Raw genomic sequence first — 19895 nt, forward strand, 5'->3', positions numbered from 1 at the left:
ATATAGTATTTTTAAAGTTATATGCATCTTTCTTTTAAGTTATATGCAACTTATAAAAACAACAACATGAAAACCAGCTATATCATTACTAGGCTGATAGCTCTGGAAGACTTCTCACCAAATTGTAAACATTTAACATCAATTTGTGTATGAACTAAGCATTCAACTATTCAAACAACTTCAATAATTCTTCTTTTACTTACCAACTGGATAGCTATCATGAGAACTGTTTTAAGAGAAAACGTCCTGTCACATAAGTCAAACAAGTCTTCCAAACTAGGTCCCAGCAGTTCCAGCACCATAGCATTGTATTTACCACAAGGGCCAAAATAGTAAACTTGAGGTATACCATCTGTGGGGAAAGAAAATAAGATATCTAACTTTTCTTCCAAGAAAAATCAGTAAGCTTTTTAAATGATAGTATTGCTTAATACAGTGCTATATGACATTGGTAGACAAATTTACTGTACCTTACCACTATCAAAATGTCCATGGTCCTCTACCACTGCATCTCTTTATTATTTCTAATGCAATTTTCATCCCCCCCATCCCACCCCACAACTCCACCCCTCACTGCTTGGTAACTGGTTCTATAATCCAAGGCCAATGGTTTGTCATTGTTCAATATTGTCTATTCACTTGTCAAGTCACTCTATCTTCCACAAGTGAGTGAGATCATCCAGTTTTGGTCCCTCATCCTCTAATTTATTTCACCTAATTCAATACCCTCCAGTTCCATCCAAATTGCAGCAAACTGTATGATTTCATCTTTCTTACAGCTGCACAGTATTCCGCTTTGTAAATAGATCACAATTCTTTACCAGTTCAACTGTTAGGTATTTGGGTTGTCTCCGTATCCGAGGGCTATTATACAAAGCGTTGTATCAAACAGGTGTCTGCAATCTTTTCAAATTAGTGGGGTTTTTGGTTTGTTTGTTTGTTTGTTTGGGGGGTAGATCTCAAGAATAGCACCCATATTTTTACTTTTTTCCATTGAAGAATAACACAATAAATGCCAAAACAATAGTGCAGCTGGTAGGTGGTAGGTACTAACCTTGCATGCTGGCAGCCCCAGTTCAATCCCCAGAACCACGTATGATCACTTAAGCACTTCCAGGAATGAACCCTGAGTGCAGAGGTAGGAGTAAGCCCTGAGAACAGCAGGGGGTACCCCATTCCACCAAAAAGTTACACAGTAAAATTCTCCTGAACTAGAGCCCTTCCTCACTGTACCTTCTCATAGATATTCAAGGTAGCCTAGTTATCCAAGTTAGGAAAATACTGAAACAACCTTCTAAACAGTGCCTCTTGCTGAGCAATACCTCTCCATCAAAGATAGGAACTAAACATTGTAGCCTTTTCTTTTCATGGCCTAGAGAAAATCTTGGCATAGGGAAAAATCATTATCGAGCAAAGGAGTCACTGCTACCTTCAATAATCCTACAGGAGGTATACCTAAAACCACTCTTTAGTGTAGTTTAAAGAGTTCCATCCTATACCCGTTGGGATGGGAGGTGCAACTGGTAATGGACCAAACATGATGACCTCTCAGTGTCTGTGTTGCAAGCCATAATGCCCAAAAGTAGAGAGAGATTATGGGGAATATTGTCTGCCATGGAGACAGGAGGAGGGTGGGAAAGGGGGCGTTTACCCGGGATATCGGTGGTAGGGAATGTGCACTGGTGGAGGGATGGTTGTTTCATTGTGAGATTGTAACACAAACATGAAAGCTTGTAATTATCTCACGGTGATTCAATAAAATTTAAAAAAAAAAAAGACTTCCATCCTCTAGTGTATATACTCCATACGACCCCTAAGTGTGGGTATGATTCTCAGATATCACTCCTGCAATATAACTATTAGAGGCTGAGAGTGATATACATGCGGTCCTACTGGTAGAAGAAATTAACCAAACCAGACCCTGGGAAGAGTGCAAGCAGTAATACAGCCTACTCTTGCAGGCAGCAGGCTGCAGGATCCAACTTCCCACACCATTCTCCTGTTCCAGTGGCATCTGTAACCCCCAGGGTCATAGCAAAGCGCCGCCAGAGTAAGCACTATAATCCTGGTCTACAAACTACAACAATATTTTTATTTCAGCCTGGCAAGACCCTCAACAGAGGACCCAGCTAAGCCATGTTCAGAATCTGACTCATGAAGATCGGAAAAAGTTTCTTATTCTATTAATTAAATTGTTTCTTGTGGTTGGAATATTTTTAATTTTCCTTTTTTAAAAAATTAATTTTTAAAAGTTCTTTTCAAAATAAAACTTTCCCATTATTTTGAAGATACTCTGGGTAATAGAATTTTATTTCTGTTTTTTATCTTACTATTTTGAATATTACTAAAATTAGAAAAAAATAGGAAACAATGAACAAGAAGTCAAGAAAACTAGTTTTTTTGTTGTTGTTGTGTTTTGTTTTGGGGGCACACCCAGTGGTGCTCAGGGAACTATGTAGTGCCAAGGATCAAACCTAGGGCTCCTTCAGGCAAACCATGCACTCCAAGGCTTCTAATCATCCCTCTGCCCCAAATCAGCTTCCTTAATTAACTATTCAACATTGCATCAAATAGGCTTCAGTTTGCATATCTATCATATTAGCAGTCAAGCTAAGATCAGTTTCCTTAAGTGTGAACCTAAGACGGAAGATCATCTGGGGACTGGGATATAAAATAACAATTAGGACAGAGTACGATATAGGGCATAAAGTTAAAATTTTACACAGGGTCCCTTCCTCAGATGCAAACTGTCACATGTAGGTCAGCACTGTTGCCTGCCCCCCTACCCCTACACTCATAACATTCCCTTGTCACTGAAAAATCACACACTCTTAAGTAAACCACAGTACCAGAGCAACTCTATAAATGTGTCATATTTACTCCCCTCCCTGAGCAAAAGTTTGCGGGGGGGGGGGGGCGGGAGAGGAAGGTTCAGAAACAGTGTAAAAAAGCAAGCTTGCTAAAATTTATTTCAACTCTGAAATACTGCTAGTGAAAAGAGTACATACTGAGAGCATGGATCTGCACTATGCCTTTAAAATTACTGATAACATGCAGATCCCCCATCTCTAAACCACTGAAAGTTATTCATATTTATGGTCTCAATTTAGTAATCTCTAACTCCTTATACTGTAGGTCACAAGGAAACCAGATCATCAAGTTTGTAAGAACTATATATAGAATGTAAAAATAAACAAGTTCTGCAGTTCTTCAATAATAGAACTATCAAAAGGCCTTTCTACTTCCTTCTTTGTCATCATCTTTACTACAAATAGGTCTTCTTTGTCATCATCTTTACTACAAATAGGTGAAGTCGTGAAATAATTTGTGATAAGGTAGAAATAAACTCTAGTTTACTAAATAGCTGATTTTTTTCCAAATGTTTTCAAAGATTTCCCAAACTGGAAAACCATTTAAGGAATGTCCTAATTATTTTGGTAAGTGCTTATTGAAAATCCACTGTCTCCTTATGGAACTGATAGACATGGATCTTAGTGTGAACAAAACATGAGCAAGGATGATTTAATCCAGGTATTCAAGTTTGGGTTAACATTAGAAAACACACACACACACACACACACACACACACACACACACACACACACACACTTTTAAGTAAACACTAGAACTTTCAAAATTTATGCTAAGAGCTTCCTAATATTTAACCAAAAACACTTTTTCAGTGAAATTGTGATATTATATTTTAGTGTTAATATATGAAATATCTGTGTAAGAGTAAATCAATATTTCCCAAATTGCTAATTCATATATTTATAAAAGCATAACAGGTAACTAGTCTTTACAAAGTGCAATATTTTAATGAGAAAATCATAAAAGTTTCATGTGGCTAACTACTTTGTATGGGAACCTATGAAAACAAATTTAGTTATGGGGGTCACTCCACTGAGCCATGCGGTGATAGGAATCAAAACCAAGACCTCGTATGTATAAGGCTTTATGCTGTACTGCATTAGCCACATCTCCAGCCCTCAAAAAATACTGTCTCTTTTGTTTGCTTTGGTTTGGAGGGAGTTTTGGTTGTTTTGTAAGCTACACCCAGAGGTGGCCAGGGGTTACTCCTGTCTCTGCACTCAAGAATTATCCCTGGTGGTGCTTGGGAGACAAAACGGGATGCCCTATCTGCTTTACTATCTGGCCTCCAAAGTCCAACCAAATTTTAACCTTGTATGTCTTTCCTTTTTCACCTAATTTGCCTAAAAATATTCTTATTTTAAAAATTAACTACTTGAAGTTGACTAAATTGTGGATTAAAACTTCACTGGTAAGAGTAAGTGCATTTTTGAGGGAAATTTATCCTATCCTTTTCAAAGTAGAAGTATTCGAGCAACGATGTTCAATTTGCAATCTCTGTAATAAAAGAAACTATTAAAATAGAAAACTGGGAAGTAAAAACAAATTTTATATTAAGATAGACACCTGAGAGTTATCTAAATATCTATCACACATAGTTAGCCAAATGAAGTCATAATGGTAAGATGCAATAAGATACAACTTTTAGTCACTTTTGTGGATGAACTGCGAAGATGAATTACATCAATTTCTTATAGTTCTTATAATGCTGAAACAGCTGACATGATTTATAACAATGATGCATTTTTCTTAAAAATGCTTTCAACGAGTTATTAAGAAACAGAAACAGAGAGAACACTAGAGGGAAAAACAAGAATGCTAACAGATGATTGCGAGGACTAGTGATTACCACTTTCACTTTTTATTCTTTCAGTGGGGACGCTCAGAAAGCACTAGGCCCCTTTGTGGCTTCTCAGCCAACTGGCCAGTGGTCCTGTGCAAGTGCCTGAGGAGGTGCTGCTGCTGGAGCCCGGGGTATCTCAGCCACCCACCCACCCAGAGACACTCGGCAGGAATTCCAGGCACCTCTCAGTTCTGCACATTCCACGTATGTGCACTAACCAATGTGGTGTATCTCCTGACACCCTTATTTTTCTTAATCTGTTAAACTTTTCCAAAGCATTATGAAGAACAAAATTTTTGCAATCAGGGATAAAATACACTTTTCAAAAAAGTCTTCTGGACCTCACAGAAAAAGATTGAAAAATATCTAGAATACATTTATTTAATCCATGTATTAACTGTTAATTAAATGAGTATCTCTCCAACAGTCTCTAAAATAACTTGAAGTCACAAGCCTTACTTTAAATGGCATCCTCTATTACCTTTATTTGGAAATCCTACTACTTAGAATACTCCTTAGACTTTTTTATTTGTCCAATTTATATTTGGTTTTTTTTCCCCCACCATAGTTCTATTTTAAGAAACAAATACATAATAGAAAACCCTATTTATTCTACTTCATTGTGAGCTTTTCTAATGGTTATCATTCAAAATGTCTACCCATGTCCTGCCATCCAATGCCAAGCTTTGTTGAACCAATCTTCAAGTCTTTTCAAGCAGTCTATCATTTTCACATAGTTGGGAAAAGATACACAAAAATAAATCTGGTCTGTATTTCTTACAAATCAACTTATCATAGGAAGGGAGTTAATGTGTTCCTAACACATATAGTAAATCAATCTTGATACAGTGAAAAAAATCAGGAAAGAAACAGAAGGAACAGTTCCAATTTTTCCAAATTTTTCTTACTTTAATGGCTGCTAAATGTCTTAAATTGATGCATTCCTACATCATTCGAGATGGCTAAATTCCATAAACGGCACTATGCTGCTCTGAATAAATTACAGACATTTGCTTTCCAATATGAATGAAAATACTTCAACTTTATAATTCAACATAATTTTCTCCTAAGATATGACTCAGCACAGATCTTTGGGGGGTTTTTGTTGTTTTTGTTTTTGTGGTTTTTTTTTAAATTTACTGAATCACTGTGAGATAGTTACAAGCTTTCATGCTTCGGTTACAATCTCACAATGATCAAACACCCACCCCTCCACCAGTGCACATTCCCCACCACCAATATCCCGGGTATACCCCCCTTTCCCACCCTCCCCCTGCCTCCATGGCAGACAATATTCCCCATAATCTCTCTCTACTTTTGGGCATTATGGCTTGCAACACAGACACTGAGAGGTCATCATGTTTGTTCCATTATCTATTTTCAGCATGCATCTCCCATCCCAACTGGTTCCTCCAGCCATCATTTCTTAGTGATTCATTCTCTATTCAATCTGCTTTCTCCCCTCCACTCATGGAGCAGTCTTCCAGCTATGGGGCAATCCTCCTGGCCCTTGTATCTACTGTCCTTGGGTGTCAGCCTCATGTGATGTTATTCTATACTCCACAAATGAGTGCAGTCCTTCTATCTTCTATGTCTGTCCCTCTCTTTTTGACTCTTTTCACTTAGCATGATACTCTCCATGTCTATCCATTTGTAAGCAAATTTCATGACTTCATCTCTCCTAACAGCTGCATAGTATTCCATTGCATAGATGTACCACAGTTTCTTTAACCAGTCATCTATTCTAGGGCACTTGTGTTGTTTCCAGATTTTGGCTATTGTGAACAGTGCTGCAATGAATATATAGGTACAGATGTCATTTTTATTATGCTTTTTTGCATCCTCAGGATATATTCCCAGAAGCGGTATTGTGGGATCAGATAGAAGCTCAATTTCTAGTTTTTGAAGGATTGCCCATATTGTTTTCCAGAAAGGCTGGACCAGTCGGCATTCCCACCAACAGTGAAATAGTGTCCCTTTTCCCCCTACATCCACACCAGCACTGGTTGCTTTTGTTCTGTTTAATGTAGCACAGATCTTTGTGGGGAAAAAAAAAATAATTCTAAATTCTTTGAGATACAAAGTATTTTATGCATCAGTCAAAAGCTGAAACTTCATGGATTACTATTAATGTATTTCAACAAAAATTTTGTCAATGACATACAGAATCAGGAGTTACCTATTTTTATGTTGCTTTGTTTTTTGGGTTACAGTCATCTGGATCCAGGCTTATTCCTTGTTCTGTACTCAGGAATCAATCCTAGCAATGTTTAGGGGACCATATGTGGTGCCAAGGATTGAACTAGGGCCAGCCACACGCAAAGCAAGTACTATCTCCCTAATCCTAAGAGATAACTATTTTATAACCGCTGTATAACTGTTACTGTCACTGTCATCCCGTTGCTCATCGACTTGTTCAAGCAGGCACCAGTAACGGCTCCATTGTGAGACTTGTTGTTACTGTTTTTGGCATATCGAATACACCATGGGGAGCTTACTAGGCTCTGCCATGCGGACGGGATACTCTCGGTAGCTTGCCGGGCTCTCCGATAGGGGCGGAAGAATCGAACCCGGGTCGGCCGCGTGCAATGCGAACACCCTATCGCTGTGCTATCGCTCCAGCCCATTGTATAACATTGTATAATTGTATAACTATTTTTTTTAAATGAAGACGGTCAAACCCAGGACAAACCTGAACAGTTTTCGAAGACAGATTCTGGAAATGGGAAACAGAGGAAAAAGAATAACGAATGTATTAAGTTCGAGAGAGAGAGAGAGAGAGAGAGTGTATGTGTGTTGTCTCACTCAGCAGCCACTTTATTAACAATGGGAGAAACCAACCCCTTCCTTCCATGGGCCTGGCTGCATGGTCTGAGGCTAGGGCACTCAGTGCATCCTACAGTCTCTCTCTGTCTCTCTCTGTCTCTCTCTGTCTCTCTGTCTCTGTCTCTGTCTCTCTCTCTCTCTCTCTCTCTCTCTCTCTCTCTCCAAATCTCTCTCTCTCTCTTTCTCTCTCTCTCCTCCTCTCCCTCCCTCCTTCTCTCCCGAGGGTGATCAGGGGACCATATGGGATGTCGGAGATTGAAACTGGGTTGACTTGGGTTGACATGGGTCGACCGTGTGCCAGGCAAATGCTCTACCCACTGTATCCATTCCAGCCTCTCTCACTGTGTCTCTTCATCACATTATGTGGTTAATAAATTCTAAGAGTGCAATCTAACTTAGAAGCAAAAAGCAAGCTTTCAGATTTGTTCTCACACACAGTGAATGTTCAACTATAAACTGATGCTCCACCCAACTTCAATTGTTCTAAAATTATTTTTGAGACTACTATAAAAAGTCATCCATTGTGATTTTATGAAAGCTAGTTCTGATAATTTCCAACATCATTAATTTTCAGGGATGTACGCATCCCTAATTTTTAAGATAAGTTTTTTCTTCCCAAGCAATGGTCCAGAATGAATGGACAAGGAGTTAGAAAGCACATTATCATTTGAAAATATGATCTCACTCCTTACTTTCCCAAAATTAATTTTACTAAACACTTTGTTTCATATTTCAGCCTTTCCTTCAAGTGATAAAACAATTAATAAAACCATTTAAGTCACAAAACAACAAGAGAAGATCTAACATTCAAAGATTGCTCAGTGCTACATAGAAGCAGTGAAGTACTTCAATTATTTATAGACAGAAAACATAAGTTACAATAGTAAGTACTTATAGGTGGACAATGTAAGTAAAGTGTCACTGTCATCCTGTTGCTCATCGATTTGTTCGAGTGGGCACCAGTAACGTCTCTCATGTGAGACTTATTGTTACTGTTTTTGGCATATCCACTATGCCCTAATAGCTTGCCAGGCTCTGCTGTGCGGGTGCGATACCCTTGGTAGCTTGCAGGGCTCTCCGAGAGGGGCGGAAGAACCGAACACAAGTCAGCCACATGAAAGGCGAACGCCCTACCGCTGCGCTATCGCTATGATTTAAAACACATACCAGGTTTTCTTGACTGTTCGCATAATAAACAAAAGTGATTATACACATTAACATACTTATTAGAAAATTTAAATCTACAGATTAGCTAAATCTGGGGGCCAGAGAGACAGTACACTGCCTTGCACATAGTTCACCAAGGTTCAATTCCGCCCCCAAACATATCACAAGTGATCCCTGAGTATGGAGGTAGGAGTAAGTAAGGATTAATGTTATGTTCCTAGCTCAGCAGTTCTCAATGTGTATTCTAAAGATATGTGGAGGAAGAGGTGAGAGGCCTATGTTAGAGATGTGAAAAAATGTTTTTACAGTAATATTAACATGCCATTCATCTTTTCACTCTCATTCTCTCACAATATTTGAACTTTTCAGAGGATATTTAATATGTGATACCATAATGGGCTGAATTCAGAAATATGAGAATCTAGCTGTATTCTAAATCACATATTAAAAAGATCATATAATGTAAAACAAGCCAGTTTATTTACAGTTTTCTTAATTTGGAGTAGTTATTTTAAAACATAATATTGAGATTTTTAAATCCATACAACATATACTTCCACTTTAATCTCATATGGTAGCTATCCAGAGCCAACTATAAAACCTATTACTAGACATCCTCAAGAATTTGAGAAACTTTGATATGAATAAACAGGTGTAATAGTTTTGGACTTGGTAACAGTCCTTCCATTAAAATACTACAGTATGGGTCATCAATATAGTTCAAAAGGTACAATACATGCTTAACATGTACAAGGCCCTAGGTACTATGCCAGCACCATAGGATCCTCGAACACCTCTGAATTTAAAAAAAATTAGGGTTAGAGAGACAGCACAGGTGTTAAGGCACTGACGTTATATGCTGACCCCAGTCACGGGACAACATATATGGTTTCCAGAGCATCATCAAGTGTGAGAAGCAAGCTCTGAGCACAGCCAGCATGGCCAAAGACCAATAATAATAATAATATTAAGCTTTAAATTATAATGAAAAAGATCACAACACCTACATTTAGTTATAAATTTCTAACAATTAACTCCAGAAAATAGACGCAAATCCATCACACATATAAAAGCAATGTTTTTCCAAGATAATTCCATTTATACACTTAAAGTTTAAGGAAATTTCAAAGAACATTAAAAAATATTTACTACAAACAAAAAGCTATTCTTCATTTTCTCATATTGAATAGTATATAAATACCATATGATATTTAATACAAATACGTTATATATTCTATTACTCAGCATGTTATCCTCTTTGGGCTGTAATAACTAAATAAAAGTGAATTTTCTTCTGTATTATTTCTATCCCAGATTGAAAGCTTACAAATCTTTTCACAATATTCTACCTTTTATCTTTTAAAAAATAAATTCTTAATCCTTTTTTTCTTTACCAATGGCATGCTCTCCTATTAATTTTATTTCTATTAAGAGTAGAAAAAATTGTTGTATCATCACATTAATTTTGATGATACAATAATACAAAAACTTACTTTGTACCAAAATGAGATGCTGTATTTTAGAATACTTAACCCCTCATCACCTTACTCATCCCCTCCTTAAAGGTATGCTGTTTTTTTTTTTTTAAACTTTCTTTGGATCTGTGTCTCTCAATCTTTTGATGGCCCTTTTCTGGCCTTGTTTCCTTCTTGTGGCACCCCTGCCCTATAGTTCAACTGCCTAGGCTCATGTTACTTCTCCCATTGATATGATTTTCACCCGTGGCCCCCTTGGAACATACTGGGTGCCAATATAGTGCCAGTTAGAAAAGCTATACTAGGTAATATTCTAAATAGTTTATTTATTTTCATGATTTTTACAATACCCTCTTTCAGCTCACTCAAAAGGACACATACAAAAAAAGTAGAATTTCTCAGAAGTCTTAAAACATGGTTTGAGAAACTATTTCTATTGACAGTGAATAAATTATATATCCTATTGAACGCACATATCCACATTCACAGTTTGTACTATATAACCCACGTGGGAAGTAATATAGATTTTTCCATACATCAAGAAATAATTAACACTAACATCAGAGCTAAATAACCTTGAAAAAAAATGTAAAAATGTAGGCATCTACAAAAACAAGAGCAAAACACGTAGAAAAATAAAATCCAGACTTTCTGATAACTATTACTATCAAAATTATTCTTCAGAGAAAATTAAAAATTCACTACCTTGAAAAATAACAGACATATGATCATCTCACGTATTATATTTAATATCATTTCTATAGATTTATCAAGAGTATTAATTTATTACAGACAAAAAATTTCCTTTGATAAGTCATTTATGACAATGAAAACAACTTTTAGTTTCTGTGATACAGGTATCACTTGGTAAGAAATTTCAACAAATAAATTATTCAAATTTTTCTTAAAATAGGTTAAGTTATTTGATACTAATGAATAAATCTAATCTTTATAAAGAAGCACTATTCACAAAATCTTCAAAGAAAATTTCCCATAAATTTCACAATGTTCTAAACATTTTCATGAACATTGCAACTATACTTTTTCAAAATAATTTTAAAGCGTACTTTAAAACAAAAAGCTATGTTCCTCTAAAAAGTGCTTATTTTCACATTGCTGAATTATAGAGTTCAATTAATTTGAAAATCACCCATCTTTCTTGGTTTATTAATTCAAATAATTAAAAAATACTCAGCACTGGGGCTGGAGCGATAGCACAGCGGGGAGGGCGTTTGCCTTGCACTCTGCTGACCCAGGTTCAATTCCCAGCATCCCATATGGTCCCCCGAGCACCACCAGGGGTGATTCCTGAGTGCAGAGCCAGGAGTAACCCTTGTGCATCACCGGGTGTGACCCCAAAAAAAGCAAAAAAAAAAAAAAATACTCAGCACTGATTGTTCATATTTCTAAATATCTAAAATAAAAAAGTAAATCTACCTAATCATGAGAGTATATGTGAAATTCACATTTGAATAACTTTTTAAACATTAAAATATCAAATTTTTAATATAAAATCATACAGGTTAAAAAGCTATGGGAAATTTAGGGAATTATCCATCACTTCCCATCTAAAAGTCACATTTTCACATCAAAAAAAAAAAAAAAAAAAGCAGGGGACCCAGCCTACCCCCAACCCAGTCTTAATCCGCTGGTACTCAATATGTTCCAAGCACTTCCAGGAGTGATCCTGAAGCAGAGTCAGAAGGAAGCCCTGAGCACAGCCTGGTGTACAAATTTTAAAAGAGGAAAGCAGACTATTGCTCTCATTTTAGAATTCTTACTTCAATCATTTGGCTATAATCATTCATCACCCTGTTCAATTTCAGTAATAAAAATATGAGTATGTCACTTCATTCTCTTCAAAAAATTCTAATTTCTAGTTGAGTGGAGGGGATAGACATAAACAAATAATATGTTAAAAAGAACAATAATATATTCAAAATAATTTTAAGTCATAGAAACAGTGGAGTGAAACAAAAAGATGTCAGGATAGTGCACTGCCAAAGAAATGACATTTAGCTGGGAACTGAAGAGACAGATTCATTATGAAAGAAAGACATTACAGACATAAAAATAAAATCTATTCAAAGTATAGGAAGTTTAGTGATCCCAAAACGTGGCTCAGTAAAAAAAAAAAAGAAAGAAATTTGGGTTTTTTGTCAAATGATGAGCCTCTCTAAGGACTGAAGAAATGGAGATAAGATGAATAAAGGGAAGCTTAATTCAAGGAAAATGAGTTCAAAGAAATGAAACAATGGAGACTGAAAGAGAATGAATCAGGAGATAGACGCAAAACAGATGAAACTCGTATCATAGTAAGTTAAAATTAAAGATGATTAACTTTTTATTTTGAACAGACAAGCCACTAGTGGAATAAAGGAATCTGAAAGAACAAAAAAGTCTTTTCGAGAAGGAAAATATTGGGAAAGGTAGGAAGCTCAACTCTAGGTATACAGACATGAATGCCTAATGTATGAATATCTGCACACAGATATGTACATTTGTAAGAACACAGGAGATAAAAAACATATATAATCTTTTCAAGTGACACCTGCTTAGCCAAGTCAAAAACTCAGCCTGTCCCAGCCTGTTGTCATTTGCAAGCAGGTAAGCCATTCTCTCCACAGCATTTCTATTTAGCGATAGGGTTAAGCTACCTGTGCGAACATCCAACTCCTGAGGGCAAGTGCAGAATGGAGGCACCAGCTACCTATTGCGCACAGGTCACCTTACAGGTTATCTAACCACACACAAACCTGTGCAAACACAGGACAGATGGGAAACTGCAAGGCTCTGGTGATAGAGCATCCCCAACTGCCACCTAGGCCCTCCCTCCCAATGTAAATGCTCAGGCACCACAGGGCATCATCTGTGATCTGGAGCATAGTCCTCCACGGTACACCTGACTATGATCTCCGGGTATGACTCAGGTCAGGCATTGACTTCACATGCACTGGCAAAAAGAATAGCAACTCGGGTCTGGTCAGCGCTCAGGGCTGTGAGACCCTGGCATTATACTAACATATGTAACCACAACTCTCCAGCAAGTATTCAGGACCTCAGTCATCATACTGACTCATTTTTGTGGGCAGTGAGCCCTGATCACCACCCACAATAGTTCGTACTTGAGGGGATACCCTAGACACAAAAATGAAGAAATTCATACTTATCAATGGATGGGAAGAAAAGCTCAAAAAATTCTTCAAATACACCAGAGCTTCCTAAACTCCCTGAGGAAGACTTCTCCAAAAAAATGCTACTGATGTAGCAATGTGAAAAGAAGAAACAGAGAACAGCATTAATAAGTTCATTATGAAGGAAATGAGTAAGTCAAAGAATACAATTGCCAAGACTCAGCAGCAGAATGGACAAAGCAAAATCTTGAAACAGTGACCTCAAGGAAAAATAGAAGAAATCATGAAAATAGAAGAGAAAAAGATTATAGGTTAGCATTAATTAAGAAAAACATCCACATTATAGAGGCTCTTGAAGGAGAAGAGAGAAAACTGCTGGCAGAAGAAACAGGGCTGATGAGACTATACAGGAACAAGGTGTTTGCCTTGCATGCTGCTGACCCTGTTTCAAATCCCTAGTACTGCATAAGGTTCCTCGAACATTAAGGGTCACTCCTGAGCACAGAGCCAGGTATTGCCCCTGAGCATTGTTGGGTGTGGTCCAGAAACAAAAATTTAAAAATAGACAAAAATTTCCCCGTTTGAGAATGAAGACACATATTATAACTCAGGAAACCCAAAGAGTTACAAAACCAGTAAGCCTAAGGAGAACAAAGGAAGAAAGGAGAGAGAGAAGAGAGTAGGTTCAATCCCAAAGACCCCAAATGACCCCCCCCAAGCCCTGTCAGGAGTGATCCCTGAGCACAAAGCAAGGAGTAAGCTCTGAGCACTGCCTTAAGTATGGCCTCTACCCCTCAAAATTATAAAAACTAATCAAGCATCCAATTTGTATCATTTACATTAAATACTTAAGAATATCCATACTTTGGTCAGAGTATCAGAGCCACTACATCACAAGCCTTCAGACAATACTACTCCTGCTCTATCTATGTAGATACTGTGACATGGAGCAAAAGGGAACACCCTTTATTATACACACCACCCTAGGGAGAACAGTCCCTGGAATTGTAGAAAGCTGTAACCCTGACACTCCAAGAGTACAGGGTGCATGTTTTGTATTTATTATGATCTCTGACATAATTTTTAGACTTAAAAATAAGACTTGGGGGGGCTGGAGCAATAGCACAGCAGGTAGGGCGTTTGCCTTGCACGTGGCCCACCCGGGTTCAAATCCCAGCATCCCATATGGTCCGCTGAGCACTGCCAGGAGTAATTCCTGAGTGTAGAACCAGGAGAAACCCCTGTGCATCGCTGGGTGTGACCCAAAAAGCAAAAAGGAAAAAATAAAAAATAAGACTTGGACCTGAAAGGTAGCTCAGTGGTAGAGCACATGCCTGTGTCTATCGGCCCTGGTTTTAAACCCCTGTAAAACATGAAACACTGAAACATAAAAGTACAAAACAAAAAAATTAAGTTTCTACTGGACCGACCGACCACTGAATGGTCAGGCCTGTATTGCCAGAGAGATTATCTTCAGGAGTTGCCCCAGGTATCACCAATGAAGGTCCTACCCTCCCCCCCCAAAATTAATAAGAATAAAGTTAATAAGGCTCAAATTAAAATAACAAAAGTATATCTGTGGTATTAAACTCAATTATTCCTTTAACAAATCTTTCTCTGCTAGCATTTCATTGCTCTTTAGGCAAACATCTCTCCCCATTCTCAATCCCTAATCTTTAGGCAGCTACAGGAAGCAGTGCAAGATCTAAGCCCCGGCAATCAAATTTATGATGATTTAATCAAGAAAAGCAATAGAACTCAAAATAAGTGAGTAAAATTCAGTTCTAGAACTTCCACTATAATTTTTAAAGAGTTGTTTTTAAATATCTAAACTCAGGTATTAATAGTTTTTTCTACCCATTAAAGAAGACCAAAACAGGTCAACTAAAAAACAAAGCTTACATGCATACACACAAAAAGAGCAAACCAGCAGAGAACTCAAGAATTTATCTTCAGTAGTGCTTAAAGACCTTAAAATACAGGAAGGTCTTATCTAGCTCCTTCTTAAATGTCCGATATGTCAGTCAATAAACATTTTTTTCTTCTTAATTTTTTGATTGTTTTTGGGTCACACCCAGTAGTGTTCAGGACTGGCTCTGCACTCAGGAATCACTTCTGACAGGCTCAGGGGAACATATGAGATGCCAAAGATTGAACCAGGGTCAGCCTTGTGCAAGGCAAGCCCCTATCCGCTGTACTATCTCTCTGGCTCTCACTCCTGAATTTCCAAGGTTTTGTTAATTGCTAGTCTTTACTATGTACAGTTTCACAAAAAATTAACTTTATCCCATTCTTTAAAAATGTTAAAAAGTGTTCATTTTATTTACTCATGGAGGATTGTCTGATCAAACCTGATATTAAATACAGAATTCCCAACATATTTTCGCTATGCTACCTACTCAAATGTGCTTAGGAAAATGCAAAAATTGATAAGCTATTAAAAATGTACATTTATATCAATCAAATGTAAATATGCCATAATAAAAAATGCATGACAAGTTAAATTTTATTAAATATGAGGAAACTAAGTCTCCCCACCTAAGGAATAAGACATAATAATTATCTGCGCTAGTAGAATAGGAATAAAAAGAAAAAGAGGTCTAAAAAGAAAATAAAAGATAAGGAAAATGCAATATACAATAGAAAAATTTCTCATTCTTTTTTTACCATAAGCACAAAAATATACACTTACATTAAGCATTTATAGAAAAATGTATTTGTATTCATTTTACAGGTTACTCTACTACACACTGTGGTTTAAGACAATAGAAGTTTCGGGGCTGGAGCAATAGCACAGTGGGTAGGGCATTTGCCTTGCACGCGGCCAACCCAGGTTCGATTCCCAGCATCCCATATGATCCCCCGAGAACCGCCAGGAGAAATTTCTGAGTGCATGAGCCAGGAATAACCCCGTGCATCGCTGGGTATGACCCAAAAGAAAAAAAAAACAATAAAACTTTCTAGTTTTAGAGACAAGAAATATAAATCAGTTATTTATAGGTTATATTTAGGCTGATTTTATATTTAGGCTGATTCAGGTGTTGCTTTCATCTAGAAGAATTAAACAAGAGTCCTAGAGGCCTCTTCCAGGTTCTGTGGCTGCCAGCATGCCCTGGTTTATGGCAATATCATTTCAATTTCTGCTCTAAGGACTCTCTGTCTTCTTTTCTGTGTGTGAAATATTCCTCAGTCTTTCTTTACAAAACATTTCTAATTACATTTAGAGTCCACCCAGATAATCCAGAAAAACCTACCCAACCAAAGATCCTTAATCAAACCAAAACTCAAAATCTTTGTCATAAGGCAGTATTTACAGCTTTTAGGGATCACAAAATAAGTATCTTTATATGGGGCCATTTTCTAGACCACTACAAGGTCCTAAGTCATTTCAAAATCTGTAATAGAGCCAAAAAGGCCAAGAATAAGGAAGCTGTACATATTTTATAATCCCATAATACATTTTTCACAATGCTTTCTACTTATACTTCCATCAACACAAAAGCCTCCTACAAATATATCTAAAATGAAAACTTGACTCTAGTAAGAAAATATCTAATAGGCACAACCTGGAGAAATGATTCTTTTAGTTTGTTTGTTTGGAGAGCCACGCTGGCTGTGCTAAGAGCTTATTCCTGGCTCTGAGCTCAAAGGTCACTCCTGGCCAAGCTCAGGGTACCATACAGGATCTGGGGGATTAAACCCAGGTCAATTGTATACCAAACATGTGCTTTACCTGTTTGTTGTACTATCTCTCCAATCAAAAGTGATTTAAAATATTTAAAATACTCTTCCTTGAAACTGAAGAGGCATTATCGAGATGAGTCATTTTATCTCAATTTTTTTAATTAAAGTGAGACTTTACCTCCAGATCCTAACTGCTTGTAGAATCTGTATTCCAAATGTAGTTGTGGTGCTCTGGATTTCATGGGCTCCTAATTAAAAAAAAAAAGAAAAACAGTAACAACAAAAATTATTACAAGATCACTAATTCCCATTAAGGTTATAAATTTTGCTGTCAATTCTTACATATATAGTCTAATGTTTGTTCCAGTTTGTCCAAAAAATGTCCTTTCAATGTAAAATGAGTTGATGCCATAAATGTAAAGGTTAAGTAGCTACTAGGCCATGTTATCTGGGGAAATCTATTGTACTTGATTTTTTGACCCTGAAAAATATTTTCTGAATTTTCCTGACTAGGGAAATGATGCCCTTAGTCTTTTTATCCGGTTCCCAGGAATTCATCTCTGAACTGTAAATTTATTTTTTTTTTTTTTTTTTGCTTTTTGGGTCACACCTGGCAATGCACAGGGGTTACTCCTGGCTCTGCACTCAGGAATTACCCCTGGCCATGCTCAGGGGACCATATGGGATGCTGGGATTTGAACCCGGGTCGGCCGCGTGCAAGGCAAACGCCCTACCCGCTGTGCTATCTCTCCAGCCCCTGAACTGTAAATTTCTAATATAAAAAATAAAATATAAAGTGAAGTCACAGAAAAGTAAGAAGTCACAAAAATTCAGACAGTCTCAATGTAATTGTAAAAGCTTCCAGTTGAATAAAAGGATAGTTCCCAAGTGTTGGCCCATAAGCTTTTGTTTCTATAGTTGTGCAAAGCCTTCAGAAGATACCACGTTTTCTTTGAAGATGAAGGACAGAGACCATACCCAATGGTCCTGAGGGACTATTCCTAACTCTGTGCTGAGGGGACCATATGGTAGCAGGGATCAAACCCCAAATCTCCTGTTTGCAAAACATACACTCAGTCCATTGAACTCTCTTCCCAGTCGCTGAAACTCCCTCAAGAGGCAGTATAGTGTAATAGTTAAAAGCAGATGCCACAACTAAATTGTACTGAGTTTAATCCTGACTCCAATTCTTGTTATCTGCATAATTTTGACAAGGACTTAACTTTCTTGTATCTTTCAATTCCCTCAACTATAAAGTAAAAATACAATTCACCTATGTCATTACTAAAAAGTGCCTTGCACAAAACAAGCTGCCTTGTTTCCTGTGATTCTTCACCTACCTGTATAAAAGTACATGAACAAGATGCAATAAAAGGTGTCCATTCATGCATCACAAGTAAAACTGAATACCTAACTTATTCAATCACTAATTTCTCAAGGTAAAAATAGTAACCTAGTTCTAACTCCATTCAACCTGATACCAATACTTTAATGCAATAAAGTTTTATTATACCACCATATAAGAAAGGTCATGTCACACTGGATGACATTTTCATTACTCAAGAACAGGTTGTTATATAAGCAAAAACAATAAGGGTGGTTGACATCAAATTAACAAATTATCTCAAAACAAATTGCAAAGTGAATTAGGGTAACATTAAACAAATATAAAAAAATTAAAACCACATTATGAGATAACAGAGCTAAAATAAGCACATGAAAGCTGCTCCCTAAAAATTATTATCAAATAATGACTTTATTTGTGTCAAAGTACAAAAATCAAATAGCAATGAAGGTTTATAAACATATTTTCAAATGATTAGTTTTATTGCAAATTTCAAGCAAAATAATGTTACTTATTATAGGCAGATATAATAGATACAAATGAAAATTAAAATACTTCATAAATATATTCAGTAAATTAAGTCCAACAGTTTATATGAAATGTTTTTTATCCTTCCAATGTATCTTTTGGATGAATTTTAAGCAAACATAACTACATACCATGCTTCAACTCAAAAATACTACAAACATGGATAGAAAAATATTTCCAGTTCCCCAAAGGAATACTGAATAACCGTATTTTTGTATGGGGTGCTATTCACTGTGCACAACAATAAAAATGAACAAATTAGAGCAGAAGACTGTCAAAATAGGAAAGAAAGAAAGGGGACAGTGACATGACAAAGAAAAGCTACAAATACACATTTGTATGCATAAGGCATCTGAAAAATATACTTACTTAGGTATCAATGATACAGAGTAGTCATTAATTAATGACTGAAATATACACGGAAAGATCCATCTAAAGCAGTGATTCCTGTTTGTTACAAGTTTATTTACCTAAACCTATCAGCTAAATATCATTCTCATGCTCCTATAAGTTCCTACAAATAGAGGTTGCTGTATAAATGACAAAATAAGGGTGTTCACACTTCTATTCCTGTGTTCTACCCTACTTCCAACAGTATACAAAGTCCAGATTCTAGATCACTGGTCCAGGGCATGGGTAAAGAGAGAATTTCCAAGGAATGAACAGGAACAAAGTTCATTCAAATATTACGTAGTCCCTGCAACCTGGGTCTCCTGGTTCTGATTTATACTAGCAAATTCCCTCTTATCCTGATATCATGCTCATAAGGAAACTTTGGAAGTTTAACATGAGTTACAGAGAAAACTGGAACTCTATTATAAATTAGAAATCAACTTTAGTAAATATTTACATACCTAACAGCTTGATTATAGTATGAATAAGCTGATTACTGGAAATCCACCTGATAAACAGTGACAATCTCAATGAGATAAACTAACCAGATATCCTGACATTAAGCTAGGGACCAAACTTTAAAAGCAAGTATGAACACATTTAGGTATAAAACCACTCCAACTCACATG

At 36.8% G+C, this 19895-nt stretch overlaps 1 protein-coding gene across 5 annotated transcripts in view; it reads right to left on the reverse strand.

Annotated features, from left to right (window-relative positions):
- CSNK1G3 (casein kinase 1 gamma 3) overlaps positions 1-19895 on the reverse strand; it is a 115446-nt gene that overhangs the window by 50679 nt on the left and 44872 nt on the right. For all 5 annotated transcript variants that reach the window (XM_055141941.1, XM_055141938.1, XM_055141940.1 and 2 more), the window contains exons 4-5: positions 17179-17248; positions 204-352 (exon numbers count right to left, since the gene is read on the reverse strand). In XM_055141941.1, coding sequence (XP_054997916.1) covers positions 204-352; positions 17179-17248 — 219 coding nt within the window. The remainder of the gene's footprint in view (positions 1-203; positions 353-17178; positions 17249-19895) is intronic.

The sequence above is a fragment of the Sorex araneus genome, chromosome 6 (assembly GCF_027595985.1).
Source record: "Sorex araneus isolate mSorAra2 chromosome 6, mSorAra2.pri, whole genome shotgun sequence".
NCBI lineage: Eukaryota > Metazoa > Chordata > Mammalia > Eulipotyphla > Soricidae > Sorex > Sorex araneus.